At 41.9% G+C, this 17,239-nt stretch overlaps 1 protein-coding gene across 5 annotated transcripts in view; it reads right to left on the reverse strand.

Moving 5' to 3' along the window:
• Window positions 1-2,793: 2,793 nt before the first annotated feature.
• The window catches only part of LOC113183519 (zinc finger protein 20-like), a 45,272-nt gene continuing 30,826 nt past the window's right edge, over window positions 2,794-17,239 (reverse strand). Inside the window, exons 2-5 of one of the 5 annotated variants that reach the window (XM_026389850.2) lie at window positions 8,948-9,074; window positions 8,679-8,739; window positions 7,908-8,034; window positions 2,794-2,865 (exon numbers count right to left, since the gene is read on the reverse strand). In XM_026389850.2, coding sequence (XP_026245635.2) covers window positions 2,809-2,865; window positions 7,908-8,034; window positions 8,679-8,739; window positions 8,948-9,074 — 372 coding nt within the window. In that variant the 3' untranslated portion in view covers window positions 2,794-2,808. Of the gene's footprint in view, window positions 2,866-5,406; window positions 8,035-8,678; window positions 8,740-8,947; window positions 9,075-13,799; window positions 14,452-17,239 lie in introns of those variants that run through there. The other 4 variants (XM_077796349.1, XM_077796348.1, XM_077796350.1 and 1 more) reach the window with 4 other exon arrangements.

Below are 17,239 nucleotides of genomic sequence, written 5' to 3' on the forward strand. Positions count from 1 at the left end.
CCGGAATCCCCAAGGCTGGGGCAGACAGCAGCAAGTCCCCGAGCTTTTGAAAAGACTTGTTTCCCTGTTCAATCAAGAGGTTCACAGGCAGGACCCCGAAGAACCTCACAGAGTGGCGTGACTGTGAGTCCAAAACCAGGAATCCCAGTTTCACAAGATCCAGCCATTCCTAGGAAGGCCCTGAACTGTCTCTTGGTCTGGGATGGTTGGTTATTTTTCTTTTAGGTGGTTCTATTTTTTAAAGGACTCTTTCTTTTCAGGGGTGAGAGTTTCTTTGGGGGTCAGGATATGAACTATTTGACCTTTTTGTTGGAAGATCTGGGCTTTTGTGGTGATACCATTATCCTGAGGGCCCAAGAAAGTGAGAACCTAACAGTATTTGTCAGAATCCTGTGTCGTAGGGCTGCCTTACCTAGAATAAGGACCTAGAATAATTCCATATCAAAGGATTGTGAGGGGCTGGGTTGTGGCTCAGTGTAGAACACTTGCCTAGCACACGTGAGGTCCTGGGTTTGATCCTCAGCACCACATAAAGATAAATAAATAAGATAAAGGTATTGTGTCCAACTACAACTAAAAAATATTTTAAAAAAATGATCATGAAACCCATTGTTTCAATATGTGAGGGAAGAAAACATGGTAAGACGCTGTCAGAACGTAGAAGTATGGAGCATATGTTCATGAAGGAGGCATTGAAGCTTTAGGTTTGAAGGACAAAGAATAATCTCCTTGTGACCATGTGCTCTCTGCCTGGGAACTGACATGTCTTGTGATTACTGAAACTCTCAAAAGCAATGGAACCACCACTGACCCATCCAGTCTGAGACAAATCCTAAGTATCTCAGAAACTCAGTGTTAGGTCGGTGGCGGTGACTTAGTGAGAAAAGAACATCAATCAGATGCCAGCAGAAATGCCTGTCAATCAGCCAGATCTCCTGACTAACATCTGTCAATCAGCAGGACCCCTGGCCAATCCTGGAGTTCAGCCAACTCCTCTGACCAACTCCAAGGGGGCAAGGGATCCTACCTTTTCCTGTCCTGAGCCCTTCCCTTCCTGCTGTAAGCCCCATAAAAGTCCAGTCCAATCGAGCTTCCACACGGTTTCTCCTCAGACCCTTCCTCTGTGGGTCTGATCGAGTTCTGCAGGGGAGTGATATCTCAATAAAGCTTGTTCAGCAGCCCTTTTAAATCTGCCTCCTTTGGTCGCTGCCTGCCTTGTCTGATCTGACACTCAGGATCTCTTTCAAAAACTCAGAGCAGCTCCAAATTAAGCCCCTTGAGTCCCTCTCACATGCCTCGAAGTGTATGACTGTTTGAAACAGCCTCACAGGATAGATGGTGACACTTTCTTTGCTGTTCTCCGCCACTGTCACCCACCTGCTCACTGAAGGTGCACACAGACTGTTACACTACTGGGTCTTAGTGCAGGGGTTCTGAGGTTTTCTAAGACCCTGGGATCTCTTGTGTTTTGTGTGCTAATGAGATGACGGTTGGCTGGGGACTCCTGGGTAGCCTCAGGGTTGGGAACTTGTGGTAGTAGAAAGAACAAGGCAGCCTAGAAGGAAGTTTTAAAAATAATCACTTTTACTTGTGATTGACAAGAGGGTTGGAATGTGGAATGCCACCCACTGGAGCTCTAGGCAGGGAGGAAGGTTACAATCTAGTTAAATATGAAGGTCCAAAGAGCTAATCAGCATGGGAACACTGGAAACTCCCCAGTGATGAGGAAGAAGAACATCTGGGCGGTTGGAATAGAGGGGTTGAGATGCTTGAGGCTGGACCCAGCAGACAGATGAACGCCTGCCCCCCAGTCACCTGCCCCCACACCTCGCCCTACGCACCTCTTGCAATTGGTTGTTCCTGGGTTGTACCTCTAATCCTAAATTGGTGGGTCACAGAAGTTGAGGTGGAAAACTATGTCACCATTATCCCCATGACCAAGTCACTATCCCAAGAGGAGACCAGAGGATAGGCAAAACCAAGCAGGATCATGAGCTCAGTACAAGACAAGTGGTGGCAAATGACCTTATAGTGGTCACAGCCAATAGGCATAATCAAATTCGTAAGGGATTTTAACAGGATCTTGCAACCATTTGGTAAAATTAAAACTTTTCTTGTATTTTTGACATTTATAAGGTTTTAGTTCAGTGTGCATTTTTACATGTGAGCCAACTGAAAACACATTTTGCATCTCTTTTTTCTTTAACTGGGGAATGAAGATAGGGGCACTTTACCACTAAGCTACATCCCTAGTCCTTTTTATTTTGAGACAGAATCTTGCGCCCAGTTTCTGAGGCAGGACTCAAACTTGTACTCTTCTTGCCTCAGCCTCCTGGGTAGCAGGTATTTTAGACATGCACCACTGTGCCCAGCTAAAAAACTGTAATTTGAAAACTTGTTTGATCGATCCTAAGTGTCCATATTTAAGAGGTAAAATGTGATGTTTTCATGCATACAGACTTCAGATCTGTTAAATCTGCGGTAACTATATCTCCTCAAACCTTTTGTTCTTTGTAGTAAGAACATTCAAAACCCCTTTTCTAGATTTTTTTAAAAATATACATATCATAATCTACAGTCGCCCAACTGTACTAGAGAACACTTTCAGGTGGTGGACATTAGGGTGTCATTGTACAGAAAATGAGGGCCCCTGTGCTTGAGGCAGATGAAAGAGACAGAGTCGTACACAAGATCACCACCGTGAGGTGGGAAACCCAGCAGAAGGGATCCTCAAGATGGTGGTACAATGAAGACGTAGGAGAGATCATGAGGAATCAGTGGCCTATCAGGAGGAGTCACACACTGGTGTCACAGCCACAGTGACTGGCTATCTCCTCCCCATAGGTGAATACCAACCTGGAAAACCTGTGGGAGAGAAAATGGTGCATCACATTAGAGTAAAAGGTGAGGTGAGAAACTACAAATGTAATCATCATCTCCTAGAACCAGGCCACAAGATGGGCACATTTTGTGACAAGAGGTAGCAGACAGCCAGCCCCACAGTGATCACACTCGCATCCCGTGATCATGAGCAAGGAGGAGTGGAGCTCATGTGAAGAATATTATTATCTGGTTAACCAGGTTTAAAAGCTGTTGGAGCAATGATGGAAAACAGGTCGGCCACCAGGCAAGGGGTGATGACAACACATAACAGACGGTCTCCAGCAGAGCACACAGTAGGTACAGCAGGAAGAGAGCTGAAGTAGTTGCTTTAAGAAGGATGGGAAACCTGAGGACAAATTCAGACATGGTGCTATAGTTCTGACCCTAATAAGGAAGAAAATGAAGGGACAGAAGTGAAAATTCAAAGGCAATTTGAGAGCTCTGTAATATTGAACCATTTGCTGAACTTTCCTAGGTCACTGTCTTTGTCTGTAAAGCATACAAAATAGTTCTTTCGTTGTCATGAAGGGGGGAAAAGGGCAATAAATAAGGAAAGAACTGTGTATCATCCAATGAGGTTCAAAAGCTCCAAGTTGGAAACCCTGTGGAATCAAACCTGACTCTGAAGTCTATCAGAGAACAAGACACAAACATTTAAATGACTAACTTGAGCTACATAACTGAGCAGAGTTACTGAACCCCTTGGCCCTGGAACAAGGCCTCCCATACTCATAACCCCTGTAGTCTCAGAAGGGTACTGTCCCAAGTATAACCCACAGGAAGGGTCACCTGGTGCACAGAATCACCTGCAAAATGAAGAAGACTGTTGCTGGACACGAGGAAGAAATACCTGCCTTCGGAAGAGCACATTTATGAGCTGCACAGAAAGCCTTCTGACCAAGTCCCCTACTCAGTCTCTCTGAAGATGACTCATGCACAAGTGCTGAGCAAATATTACACAGTACATGAATGCACCTAGCTCTAATCTGCCTCTCCAAGTTATAAGGGAAACAAATATGGCAATTACGGAAGTGAGAAACACCTGGACCAGGGTCTCTGAAGGTTAGCACCAGTGATATATGGAGCTGAATAATCCTTTCAGGTGGGCAAGCACACCATTTAGCAGCATCCTTGGCATTAACTCACTAGATAAATTCCCTTAATTTCCCAACGTAATGAGAACAAGAAATGTTTAGAGAATTACTGTGGAGTGAGAATCACCAAGTTAGAAGCTAAAATGGGCACCTAAGCTGGGTAAAGACAAGGGGTGGGGATGGGGGGAAGAAGAAACCAAAGACTTCCTCAGAGAGCCTCCCACACTGGAAGATTCTGGCTTTTTCTCCCTTCTCTGCAATGCTGCACCCCAACACCAGACACTGAATAGCTCTAAGTGCAAATGTTCCATGCTGTCTGGTGCTATCACCTTCCTGTTCCCCCTCTACCTGGACTGCATTTCCAAGAAGGAGCCAGTTAGAGAAGGCCTAGGCGGCTCCCTGCTCAATGCTTTCATGGTGCATGCCCACGCTGTGCAGGAACCAGACCAAGGAGTACTTTAAACTAAAGCTCTGTCCTGTCTGCTGTGTCCTTCCCCACAGGACATTTTGATGGGCCTCTGCAGGAGGCCAAATTGGATGGGCTGTCTCAGGGTCTGCAGAATCAAGCAGAGACTTGGGTGCCTTCAATCTCCACTCCCTTTCCCAGCCCATAACAAAGGCTTCCTGCAGCATCTCTCTGCACAGAAAGGCCTTGGCTTGAGGAGCTCCCTGCAGTCTCATGTGGTCAAGGTGGGGTCGGAGGGAGGACAGGAGCTGGGGGAGCCAAGAGTGTGAAGTCAGGCCTTTGCCTTGCAGTAAAGGCAGTTGGCGGGCTTTCAGAAGGGGGCAATTTAGATCTGGTTATGAAAGAGTGGTTACTCTTAAATGTAGGTGCTCAGTGTCTTCTGGTCAAGTTGGAGGAAGTTCCAGTTCTCACATGAGTGACCCGGGCACCTCCTATTTCATTGTTTTGTGCTCCAGGCCAAGCTCTTTGGGTCTGTCATGGCAGAGGCAGCACTAAAGGTGTCCAAAAGAGCTTGAGAGTCTTTCACCCATTTTCTCAATGATAGCAGCACATGGTTTCCTTCTATCCACATTTATTTTCTCATTAAATGGTCACTTGGTTTGATAGTTTTCCATCTCTATGACAAAAAACTAAAATAAACAACTGGAAGGAGGGAAAGTTTAGTTTAGCTCAGTTTCAGGGATGTCAGTCCTGACATTTGGCTCTGTCATTTCAGTCACTGATAACAGAACACAGCATGGCAGGGAGTTTCTCACCTCATGGTGGCTCAGAAGCAAAAAGTGAGGAAGAGGCTGGTGTTCCAACATCTCCCACATCTCAGATGTCCAGTTTCTCCAAGGAGGCCCCACCTCTTAAGAGAACTGCCACCTCCAAATAGAACCACTAGCTTGTGTTGGGTGTGGTGGTACACACCTGTAATTCCAATGGTTCAGAGGCTGAGGCACTAAGCAACTTAGTGAGATCCTGTCTCCAGATTTAAAAAAAAGGGGGAGTGGGGGCTGGAAATGTTACTCAGTGTTAAGCACCTCTGGGTTCAATCTGTGGTACCAAAAAAAAAAAGAACTAAAAACATTAATTTTGGTAGTCAATAATTACAAATTTATTCTTTCTCTTTTCTGCTAAATAATTCTAATCCATCTCTGAGCAAACAGATGACTTTGTCAACAAGGAGGTCAAATGCAATGAAATGTGAAATAAAGCAGCATACAGATATTAGAAAAAAAGGTAAGAAACAATATCTATTTTTGGTGGTCTTTGATTTCTTCCGATTTTTGTTTCTTCCTTGGTACTGGTAAAAATATCTTATACACCAATTATGATTTGTAGTCCAAATCTAACAAACTGAATTTGCAAAGCCTTTCAGCTAAGAATTATTTTTACAGAACATATCTGTAATTAGTGTGACAGAAATTCTTAACTTTTAATTCCCAGTTAACTGATTATTCCATCTATAAAGAATTTTCTTATTCTTATTAGATCTGTATCCCAAAATATATATTATCACTACATTTTGAATTTTGCCAATAAGTTTTTGTGAAAATACAAAATCAAAAGAAAATGTTAATCTACAAGAAAGTCTTTCTAAAAAATGTAGAACCCCAGTACCAAAAAAACAAAAACAAAAAAACTCTAAAACCACCTTACTTTTCAGTAGCCTTTTAACCACAATTATTTAAAAACTGCATAAAAGTTAGGCCTATGGCACATTTGAAACACAGTTTAATTCACCTATGGATCCACAACATGGTTCAAGTTCAAAGGACAAAAACTCATTTGACTGAAAGACAACTACATATATAAACTCTCATGCTATTGCCTAAATGAAACTTGCAGAGATATGTTTCTCAACATTTATTTTTAAGAATATAAATTAGAAATCTAGACTGTAGAGATCTACTTTCAGAATGAGCCACTTATGAACATAATATATTTATAAGTTTTAGTATGTTTCCTACAGTGAATTCTCTAGAGAATGCTAAACAAATTATATCAAGCTCTTCATATTAATTACACTTATAGGGTTCCACTACCTGAGAAATTTTCACAGGACATTGAAATTATTAAAACTGAAAACGATCTTGTATTTTTCAGAGTTTGATCCTGTGCATATGTAGGCCAACTTAATCTTTTTGCATTTCTCTTCTACTCTAGGCTTCTCTCCATACTGTATCTATGTACATATATATATATATATATTGAACCAAGATAACTAGAGGCATTCCCACATGATTTACATTAATACAAGTTCTCTGCAATGTGCATTCTAAAGTCTGCTAGAAAGCTTATGTAATAACAAAGTCTTCCCACGTACTTTATTCAGGGTTATTCTCCAGCGTGAGTTCCTTCATGTCTGTGAAAGGAAATGGAACGACACACAAGGTTTCTCTCAAACATGGAGTTCATTCATGGATTCCAATATAATGGAAAGAATGCAAGCCTTTTCCACATTGCTTACATGTATAGTGTTTGTCTCCCGTGTGAATTCTTTCATGTATTCCAAGATAATGGAAGAACTAATAGTGTTTCCACACTCATTTTATATACACATAGAGTTTGTCTCTATTTTGTGTTTTTCATGTCTAAGAACATGACTGCAGTGACTGTATTTTCCCCTACGTTGTTTATACACATAGGGTTTCTCATCAGGGTGTCTGTTTGTTTGTGAAAGGAAATGAAATATCTACGATTTCCCACTCTCCTTACATATAGGGTTTTGCTCCAACGTGAATTCTTTCATGCTTTTTAAGGGAACTGTAATAACCAAAGGCAGTTCCACATTTTTTACACATATACCGTTTCTCTCCAGTGTGAGCTTTTTCATGTATTCGAATGTAACTGGAAGAATTAAAGGTTTTCCCACATTCCTTACACACATAGGGTTTCTCACCAGTGTGAGTTCTTTCATGTATTTTAAGGGTACTTGAATCACTCAAGGCCTTCCCACACTGCCTACATATATAGGGTTTCTCTCCACTGTGAGTTCTTTCATGCCTGTAAAAGGACCTAGTATGGGTGAAAGCCTTCCCACAATCCTTACATACATAGGGTTTCTCTCCAGTGTGAGTTCTTTCATGTATTGTAAGGGAACTTGAATCACTTAAGGCCTTCCCACATTGCTTACATATGTAAGGTTTCTCTCCAGTGTGAGTTCTTTCATGTCTGTGAACAGACCTGGAACGAGTAAAGGCTTTCCCACAATCCTTGCATACATAGGGTTTCTCTCCAGTGTGAATTCTTTCATGTATTTGAAGGGAACTGGGAAGACTGAAGACTCTTCCACATTGTCTACATTCATGATATCTGCCCTCAATGTGAGTTCCTTCAAATTCCTCAAAGAACTGGGGAGAACTGAAGGCTCTTCCACATTCATTATATTTATATGGGTTCTCCCCATACTCTGGATAATCATACGGTTTCTGTTCAATGTGAGCTCTGAGGGGCACATTGAGGACTTCTCCACACACCGGGCTTTCACTTGATTTTACTCCAGGAGGAATTATCTTGTTTTCAAGACAATCAGGTTTACAGCTGCCGCTTTCTCCACACTGATTACTTTCTTTATGTTCACAGCATCTCCCTTCCTCTTGACTTCTGGAAGAAATGAGAAGCACATTACTAAGATTTTCCTTCTTCATGACTTACCAGAAGCACTCTTTTATGCCCTGTAAGAATTTTTTAATATGAATGGACTGAATGCTCTACTGGATGGTTTGAACACCAATATTATCAAAGTAGTTGTATTATTATGGAGTATCTTAATACTGTTTTCAAGAAAACTGTTTTGGCAAACACTGAATGTCTATATCACCTTTAAATGCAATCAAGTATTCTTTATGGAAAATCCTGTGGATCAAAAATGTTTGGATCTTCAAATATTTTCATGTACATAGTAAGATATCTTGAGGATGGGTCATAATGGAACACAAAGTTCACTTTTGTATCACAGCACCTAAACAGCCTTAAGGTAATTTCACATGATATGTTTAAATGATTTTAGGTATGTTATAAAGCTTGTGCACAATGAACCCCCAAGAACATGTCATATCAGGCATCATGTTGGAACATTTTGGATTTTAAATTTCCAGATTACAGACCTCAATGCATGTTGGGAGAAAATTTTGTGAGACAAAATCAATTTGAAGCTGGGCTTATTAGTATCATTTGCTTGTTTTTAAAACTTCTTGTCACTCCCAGATTCTTGAGGGACATTGATTTCTCCTTTCAGTGCTCATTACCTTATTTCTCTTCTGGGATTCTGGTGCACATCTTCAGTGGTCTGACCTCCTCTTTCTTTTTCTAAAATACAGACCCAGAAAAATCAGTATCCATTTTTTAAACACTGATGAACAATTATTTGATTCTAGCTAGGTTGATAGCATAATTTGACCAAACCTATATATTCACCCAAATGTTCTTTTTCATATTCCATATAATGGAGCAGAACTAATGAGCAAGAAAACACTTGTTCTGTGAATGACTAAGGAGGGAACAGTGTCACACTTACTTATAGAGGCCAGGTTCTTGAAGGTATCCCACATCACATCTCTGTAGAGCTGCTTCTGGGAAGGATCCAACAAAGTCCACTCTCCCAGGGTGAAGGTCACAACAACATCCTCAAAGGTCACTGAATCCTAAAAAAACATCCCATATTATTTCCAAGAGGAAGGGTACGACTTCATACTGGAGATTGCAGTTCACTTCATAGAGTTGACATGAGGCTGAGTTCATTCCATGTTTGGTCACCACACTCTTCTCCATCCACAGTCACATCCTCACTCAACAATTCTGAGGCTAACCCACAACTATGTGTTAACACAACAGCAGAACAGGAACACACATTAGCCTCCCGGCTCACCCCAACTTCTTTGGTAAACCTGATCTGTACCTCTTATAACAAAGTTCTACCACTTGGTGTGCACAAGAGAGTTAACACAAGCTTTCCCAAGACTGCAAGTTCTTAGAAATGCTTAAGAACAAAGTCCAACCTTTATCAGTATCTAGGAATTGCTTCTACTATCAATCTCAACAATGCAACTGTAAAGAGGGTTTAAGTGTACCCAAACAGTATATGCCAATGATCTTAGAATGGGGTATGTATCACCAACACACATCAGTAAAATTGAATAATTCCCCAAACACACCTTTGACAAGATGTCAAAAACTACTTTCCCCACTAGTAGGTGTAATAAATGCTTAAAATGTATAATGAGGGGCTGGGGATGTGGCTCAAGCGGTAGCGCGCTCGCCTGGCATGCGTGCGACCCGGGTTCGATCCTCAGCACCACATAACAACAAAGATGTTGTGTCCGCCGAGAACTAAAAAATAAATATTAAAAAAAAAATTCTCTCTCTCTCTCTCTCTCCTCTCTCACTCTCTCTTTAAAAAAAAATGTATAATGATTAAAATCATTGGAACTAGAAAGTGATAGTTTTCCCTAATATTGATTAAAAAAAAACCTTTTAAACTATGCTATTCAGCACCCTTTACAACTTTTTAACGTTTAGGGGGGTAGTACTATGTACTGAACACACAGGAACTCTACCACTAACCAACATCACCATCCCTTTCTTCAAATTTTTAGGGACAAGATCTTGCTAAGGTACCCAGGATGTCTTCCAATTTATAATCCCCTTGCCTCAGCCTCCCAAGCAACTGGGATTAGAGATGTGCACAACCACTCCCAGCAGGACACTATGCTTATTATGTAGTGAGCCAGTTTTTTGTTTATGTGTCCATTAAATACTGTTTTCCTTATTTAAAATGTAATTGCATAATGTTTTTCAGGGTACAATACAATGATCTTAACTATAGTCAACAGAATGTAATTACAATTAAGTGTTCTAAAACAAAAACACTAGATATATAAAGTAATATATCTGTCAAAGATCTCAATTTAGCCACTTGACAAGGTATACATGTTTGAAAGCATTGTTTCAAATTATAATTGTACGCAATCTTTTTTCAATAAAAAAGTGTGTAAATATTTGAAAAATAAGATCAATATAAAGACGAAGACTAAATAAATTTATCTAGAATGATACACCATTCTAGCATTGATATAAGAAACCATCTAGAAGATATAGAGACTAATTAAGCTGTATCTGATAACAAAATAATAAAGAACAAGGGGATTAAATGTAAAGCAGTCCATTTTCCAAGAAACCACAATCTTTAATATGTATTCCCCTAAAAAATGCATCAAGGGGCTGGGGATGTGGCTCAAGCGGTAGCGCACTTGCCTGGCTTGCGTGTGGCCTGGGTTTTATCCTCAGCACCACATACACACAAAGATGTTGTGTCCGCCAAAAACTAAAATATTAAAAAAAATGCATCAAACATGAGGCAAAAGCATGGAACTGAAAGGAAAATCATAGATCAACCATATCTTGAGATTTAACACAAACATGTCTGGAGAGTTCAACAGTAATTGACAAATTAAGAAGACAGAAAATTACTAATGGTATATTTGAAATCAACAGCATGATTTCTGTAGTTATTGGATATGGCAGAATGCTTTATCTAATAATGGCCAAGCACACATTCTTTTCATTATTTTTTCCAGTGCTAGGTAGGGATCAAACCCAAGTGCCGCGACCAGTGCGGCCAAACTATCAGGTTCCGGAGAGGAGCAATGGGAGATTGGAAGAAATAAGAGTCAACACTGGCAGATCTTGAAGATAAAACAGCTGGGGTCGGACTGAGCACTGTTCTCTGATGGAAAAGCAAGTCTAAAGAATCACACCAGCAATCTTTATTATATGTCTCTAAATTAGATTAAAGACTATGCAAGCATTATTCTTTGTATTCATGAAAGCTACAGAGTTAGCCACAGAATGCAGCTATTTCCTCAGTTACATTCTTCAGTTGCAAATGTGCAATGTTAGGAGCATTGTGCAGCTCTCAAGAAAGTCCATTGTTTAAAGTTACTAATTCAACAGCAGATTCAGGAATTTTATAAACAATTACCATACTCATCAATTTTATCACTTGTATGAAATCTATCAATTCCTAGAAAGAAGCAATCTACAAAAACTCTCACAGAAAGCCAGGCATGGTGGCGCAAGCCTGTAATCCCAGTGGCTTGGGAGGCTGACACAGGAGGATTGGGAGTTCAAAGCCAATCTCAGCAATAGCGAGGCACTAAGCAACTCAGTGAGACCCTGTCTCTTAATAAAATACAAAATAGGGCTGGGGATGTGCCCCTGAATTCAATCCCCAGTACAAAACAAAAACAAAAAACATCAATGTAAATAAGACTATATGTAGTCAAGAAATTAAAACAATAATAGGAAGGACCAGGCTCACATGGTCTCACTGCTTTGTTTTGACTAATATTTAATGAAAATCATCTACAATCTTTTCCCAGTAATAGAAGCAGAGGTTAATAATCTATGCCATGATGTTCATATTGCCATATCAAAACTAGAGATGTTAGAAAAAAACAAAACCCACAAACATCTCTTATTTGATGAAAAAATCCTCACTGAATATCAATTACATCCTTCAATTCATAAGCAGAATTATATGCCAAAACTAAGTGGGATCTATTATAAACATAAAAGAACTTAAAAATCCATTAATGTAATCAGCCACCTCAAAAACCTAAATGACAAAATTCCAAAAATCAATAGATGAAGAGAAACAAAGGGCAAGAAATAATAATAAAAGGCCTAGAGTTGGGATTGGACATGCTAGCCTGTAATCACAGTTACTCAAGAAGCTGAGGCAAGTTCAAGGCCATACTGAATAACTAAACCTGTCTCAAAATGAAATTTAAAAACAAAGGCTGGAGTCAGGTGTGGCGGTGCAAGCCTGAAATCCCAGCTATTTGGGAGGCTGATGCAGGAGGATCAAGAAGCCAGCCTGAGCAACTCTGTGAGACCTTGTTGCAAAATAAAAAAGGTTTGGGGATGCAGCTCAGTGCTAAAGCAACTGTCTAGAATACACAAGGCCCAGGGTTCAATTTTGTTATGTCATTAAAGAATTCAGACATTGCCTAATATGGACTCCTGATAAATAAGGAAAGACACTCCTACTGCCCAGGAACTTTCAAGGATTTTAGTTGTCTGTATCAGAATGTGGGACAAAAACAAAATTATTTTTTATTCTACACACCCAAATAAACTCTCAAATTCATAAACATTTTCTCCAAGGTTTCTTTCCATCAGATTGCCCCACCTAGACTTTCTCAATCAGCACAAATTACATTCTGATTAGACCAACTCTCTGGATGCAAAAGCAAACACCCGATTATAAATTTTACCCAAACACTGTAATCATGGTAAATGGTGGCGATTAAAGAATCCCTATCTTATATTTCCTTGTTGTGTTGGAAAAACAGTGCAAAGAAACACTGTTCTCATTACACCAAAATGATGTCCTTTACCCTTTTTGAATCTACAAGGGCAGAACACACTTTCCAAAAACCCCACTTTTTGCCTCAAAAAATTATTAGTTGAAATGATCAGTAGAAACAAAACAGTTAACTGAAACTTCCTTATATTTCTCTTCTTCTTCAAGACCTCTGAACTTTGAGTCAGCCTGAACCAGAACACAATCTCTACATTACTGTCATCCTAAGAAGGGGCTGACCTCAGGGGCAAACGCTCTCATATCTAGGATCTGATGTTGCCACCCTCCACACCCCGACCTCTCCTCCATTGCCTAGTCCTTCAGATGCTTCCAGACCTCAACAGTTGAGGCTTTCCTCCTATTGCAACACTCTTTTCAAATGATGGCATGTCCTACCTCAACCAGCATTTTATTTTTTAAAAAGAATGTCTAGAGACAATCCAGGGAAAATAACGATTACATCACAGAGGGCAACACCCTTCACTCCCACCAACCAATGTGCATGTGGATCCTCCTTACCAATGAGTTTGGCAATCTTTGTCAGCCCCAAGAAGCACGGGGCTGAGGGGACAGGTCGCGTATTTGAGACCCTGCTTCCCAAGCATTTAGAAGATGTGAGGAAAGCAGGACTACCCGGAGGAGAAAGGAGGTTCTGGGGACCCCACAACAAATCCTTCCAAGCTCGAACCCCACATACGAGTGGGAGTCTCCCCGTGACCTTCCCACGGTCACCGCAGCGTATGGGGAGACGCGGGGCTGCGGACATCGAGCTGCTCGGACAAGACTCCAGGCCCCAGCGGCGGTGAGTGGACGGGACGAGACGCCGCCGTCCCTAGGCGGCCCAGCCCCACCGCGCTGGCTGGAGGGGAAGGAGCGGAGCAGGCCGCTGCAGACTCGGGCGGCGGCCGGGAGGCCTGGGAGGCCTGGGTCACCCCAGCTGCCTCCGGTCGTTTCCAAGGAGACCCTGCTCCCCTCCGGCAGACACCCGCCCTACAACACTCACCATTTTGTGATGGCCGGCTCCCGCGTCCTCCCTAAGCAGCCCACCCGGCCGGAATCTGCGGACGTAACGGAGCCGCAGCCGTTCCTGGACCCGGGGCCTCCTCCGACTGCTAACCCAAGATACCGACTATGGCGGCTCCAGAAAGTAAGATCGCGAGAAGTATGGGTCACCGCCTCTCCCCAACCGTGCTTCTGATTGGACAGTTCACAAAACCCCGCCCACACGACTCTGATCGACTAGTGGATCCGCCCCTGAGGACCCGCCCCTGAGCCCTGAGTGACAAGAGAAGGATCCACTACCTGGCTGAATCCCAAATGATGGACTCAAGCCACAGCCCTTCCCAGCCCTATGATAGGTAAGGACCAGGCCCTGGGAGAACCGCGGGCTGGGAAGGGCTGTGGCTATTCAGATATTTGATCCTGGCTATTCAGAAGTGGCACTGACTTTACTCTGGGCTCTTCCTCTACCCTCTGGAAATGGGGTAACAAGTGCGTGCGCTCAGGCAGCTTCAGAGTGTCCCATGGGGACCCCATCATCTCAGAGAAGGAAGTCAACTCAGACTAATGCAGGACGCACACTGTCCGGGCTCAGAAGTTTGGGGTGAGGCAGTTATCATCGTGGCCAAGGTGGTGTGTCATGCCTTTTCTGACAATCCATCCATTTTCATCCAAGAAAATAAAAACATGTTAACAAGGGACTTATTCACTTATTCTTTATTCATTTCATGAAGTAGCTGGAGTTCTATGGTAGTATTTTACAAAGGAATCAAGCTGGAAGAAAAGCAAATATTTGAATTGGTTCAAAAGGGCAGCCCGCCTATTCAGGCTCACAAGGGAAACTGCACATTCAGAAGGTGAAACATATGCCCAAGCTTGAGGTCCAGAATGAAGGCAGAAATGGAGCCCAAGAATGGATCAGTCCCTGGTACTGAGGCACACCTAAGAATTTTACTCTGGGAGTTCACTATACCCTTCTATCCCTTCATCGAGGTGGGGAAACTCTTCTTCCTTCAAAGCCTTAATATTCACCAGAGGGACACCCTTACCTGGAGTCACTTTAACATTCAGATCTCAAGAAATCAGATCTCTTTAAAGTTCACAAATAATTTCTCCAGGAGGATACTAAAGTGTCTTTCTCTAAACCTGACCTTCCCACATTTCCTTCATGTACACAAGTTATACAGAGATTCCAGTAAATGTATGCATACCCAAACCTAAATAACAGCCCCAAGGAAACCAGAGGAACAACCTCAGAAAGAACAAAAGCCCCAAATTCCATCTGCATGAGGGTCTTCTGCTTTTCAGGCTCCGCCACCTCTCACTGTCATCTTTCCCATTGCAGTTGTTCTCACCAGCTGGAGATCACCTACAGGAAGGGGCTGCTTCCCATTAAGCACCCTGGGGAAGTTCACTGCCCTCTGGGGAAGTTCACTGCCCTCTTTTTTCAGGCTCAAGACCAGCCTCAGCTTAGAAGCACTGGCCTCTTCTCCCCACTGCAGGTTATTCACCAGCTTCACTTCAACATCAAAGAGTTAAATGAGAAAGAGATGCCAAATGCAATTTTGTGAATAAGAAACATTGTGTCTTGACTATTTATAGACTAGAAAAATCCTGAGACATCCTGGCTTTAAAAAGCAGGAATTATGATTCCTTTGAGAACGAAAAGACGCCATCAAGTGATTGTTTTCATGTGAACAATCTGATATGGAAAATGCTAATGGATGTAAACTCTCCCCTTTATAGTCTGCTTCAGAGGACCCCTAATGATCACAGTTATGGTTGTCCCCAGGTACTATGTGACTAGGTATTAACATGTTCTGTTTACTTTTTCAAAACTGTCTCTTTATTTCATCTTTACCACTATGGATCCATCCAGTCATTTTTAGAATAAATCCTAGGCATTTTAGAATACTTCTCCCATTCAAAAACTCAAACAGACCCAAAGATGAATCCCCTGGGTCTCTCTCACATGCTTCCTCATAAATGACTCTTTTGAAACGCTCTTACAGAATAGATGGTGGTATTCTGAGTGAGTAGTAGGGACATTTTCTTTGCTGCTATTCTCCATAACCTTTCACCACATGATCACTGAAGACACACACTATTGGGTCTTAGCCTGGAGATTCTGACCCACAGACTTCTAAGTCTCTTGGAATCTCTGGAATGAAAAGACTGTTTTTTGTGTGTGTGCTGATAAGATCACTGCTACTCGGGACTTCTATGTAGTTTCAGGATTGGGAATGGTCTGGTACCCAGAAAAACCAAGTTATGCTTAAAGGGTAGACTCAAAAAATTATTTTCAGGGCTGGGTTGAGGTTCAGCAGTAGAACGCTCGCCTCGCACATGCGAGAGCCTGGGTTTGATCCTCAGCACCACATAAAAAATAAATAAGTGAAATAAAGGTATTGTGTTCAACTACAACTAAAAAATATTTTTTAAAAATTACTTTCGGGGCTGGGGATGTGGCTCAAGTGGTAGCGCGCTCGCCTGGCATGCGTGCGGCCTGGGTTCGATCCTCAGCACCACATACAAACAAAGATGTTGTGTCTGCCAAAAACTAAAAAATAAATATTAAAAAAAAAAAAAATTACTTTCATTTGTAATTGACAAAAGTATGGTAAAGCTGAACTTAGCCCCTGGAGCTCTGGGAAAAGGTGTAGGATTAGAGATGGAGAAAATTATGAAGGTCCAATGAGCTAATCAATCATGTAAATCAATTAGAAACATACATAAAAATCCCTGAAATGGGGCATGGGATAAACCTGGGTTGTTTTAATACACAGAGGTGCTGACAGGCTGGAACCTCCAGACTGGAAATGAAAAATCTACACAGCGTCTGCCAACAGGAATCTTCTCATGTTGCTCATGCTTAAAGCCAACTGACTGGTAGAAACACTGTGTTAAACTGGCAGTGTGTATTCTAGCTGATGGAGGCCTCCCCTGCAACCCAGCAATTACCTCCTTGATGCAGAACTAAAATAACTAATAAAGATGATCTGCTAAGGATATGCATTAGATGTTAATGAGAACGCCATATGGGAATCAACTCAAATATCCATGAATGTTCCCCCAATGGAATATCAGACCACGTATGCAGAAATGAGATTTTCAACTGTGCTGAGAAAAAAAAAAAAAAACTTTTCAAATGGCTCTCATAGTCTCATGATACTGTGCTCCCACCTGTCTGCCTTGATATCTCAGAACCCCCTCAGCTCCTTCCAACTGGGCTCAGTAAACACATCATCATCTCCACATGTGCCATGCTTCTGTCTCCCTGAACTTTTGTAATTGCTATTCCTTATACCTGGAAAAGCCTCACACCTGCCTGCCTCACCTGAATCGCAATTAAACATGCTACAGGTCTCACTTTACACATCGCCACCTCCAGACGCCTCTAAGATCCCCTGACTGGGTCTCTGAACGACATGTTACTCCTATAGT

Source organism: Urocitellus parryii, chromosome 3, assembly GCF_045843805.1.
Source record: "Urocitellus parryii isolate mUroPar1 chromosome 3, mUroPar1.hap1, whole genome shotgun sequence".
In the NCBI taxonomy this organism is placed as follows: Eukaryota; Metazoa; Chordata; class Mammalia; order Rodentia; family Sciuridae; genus Urocitellus; species Urocitellus parryii.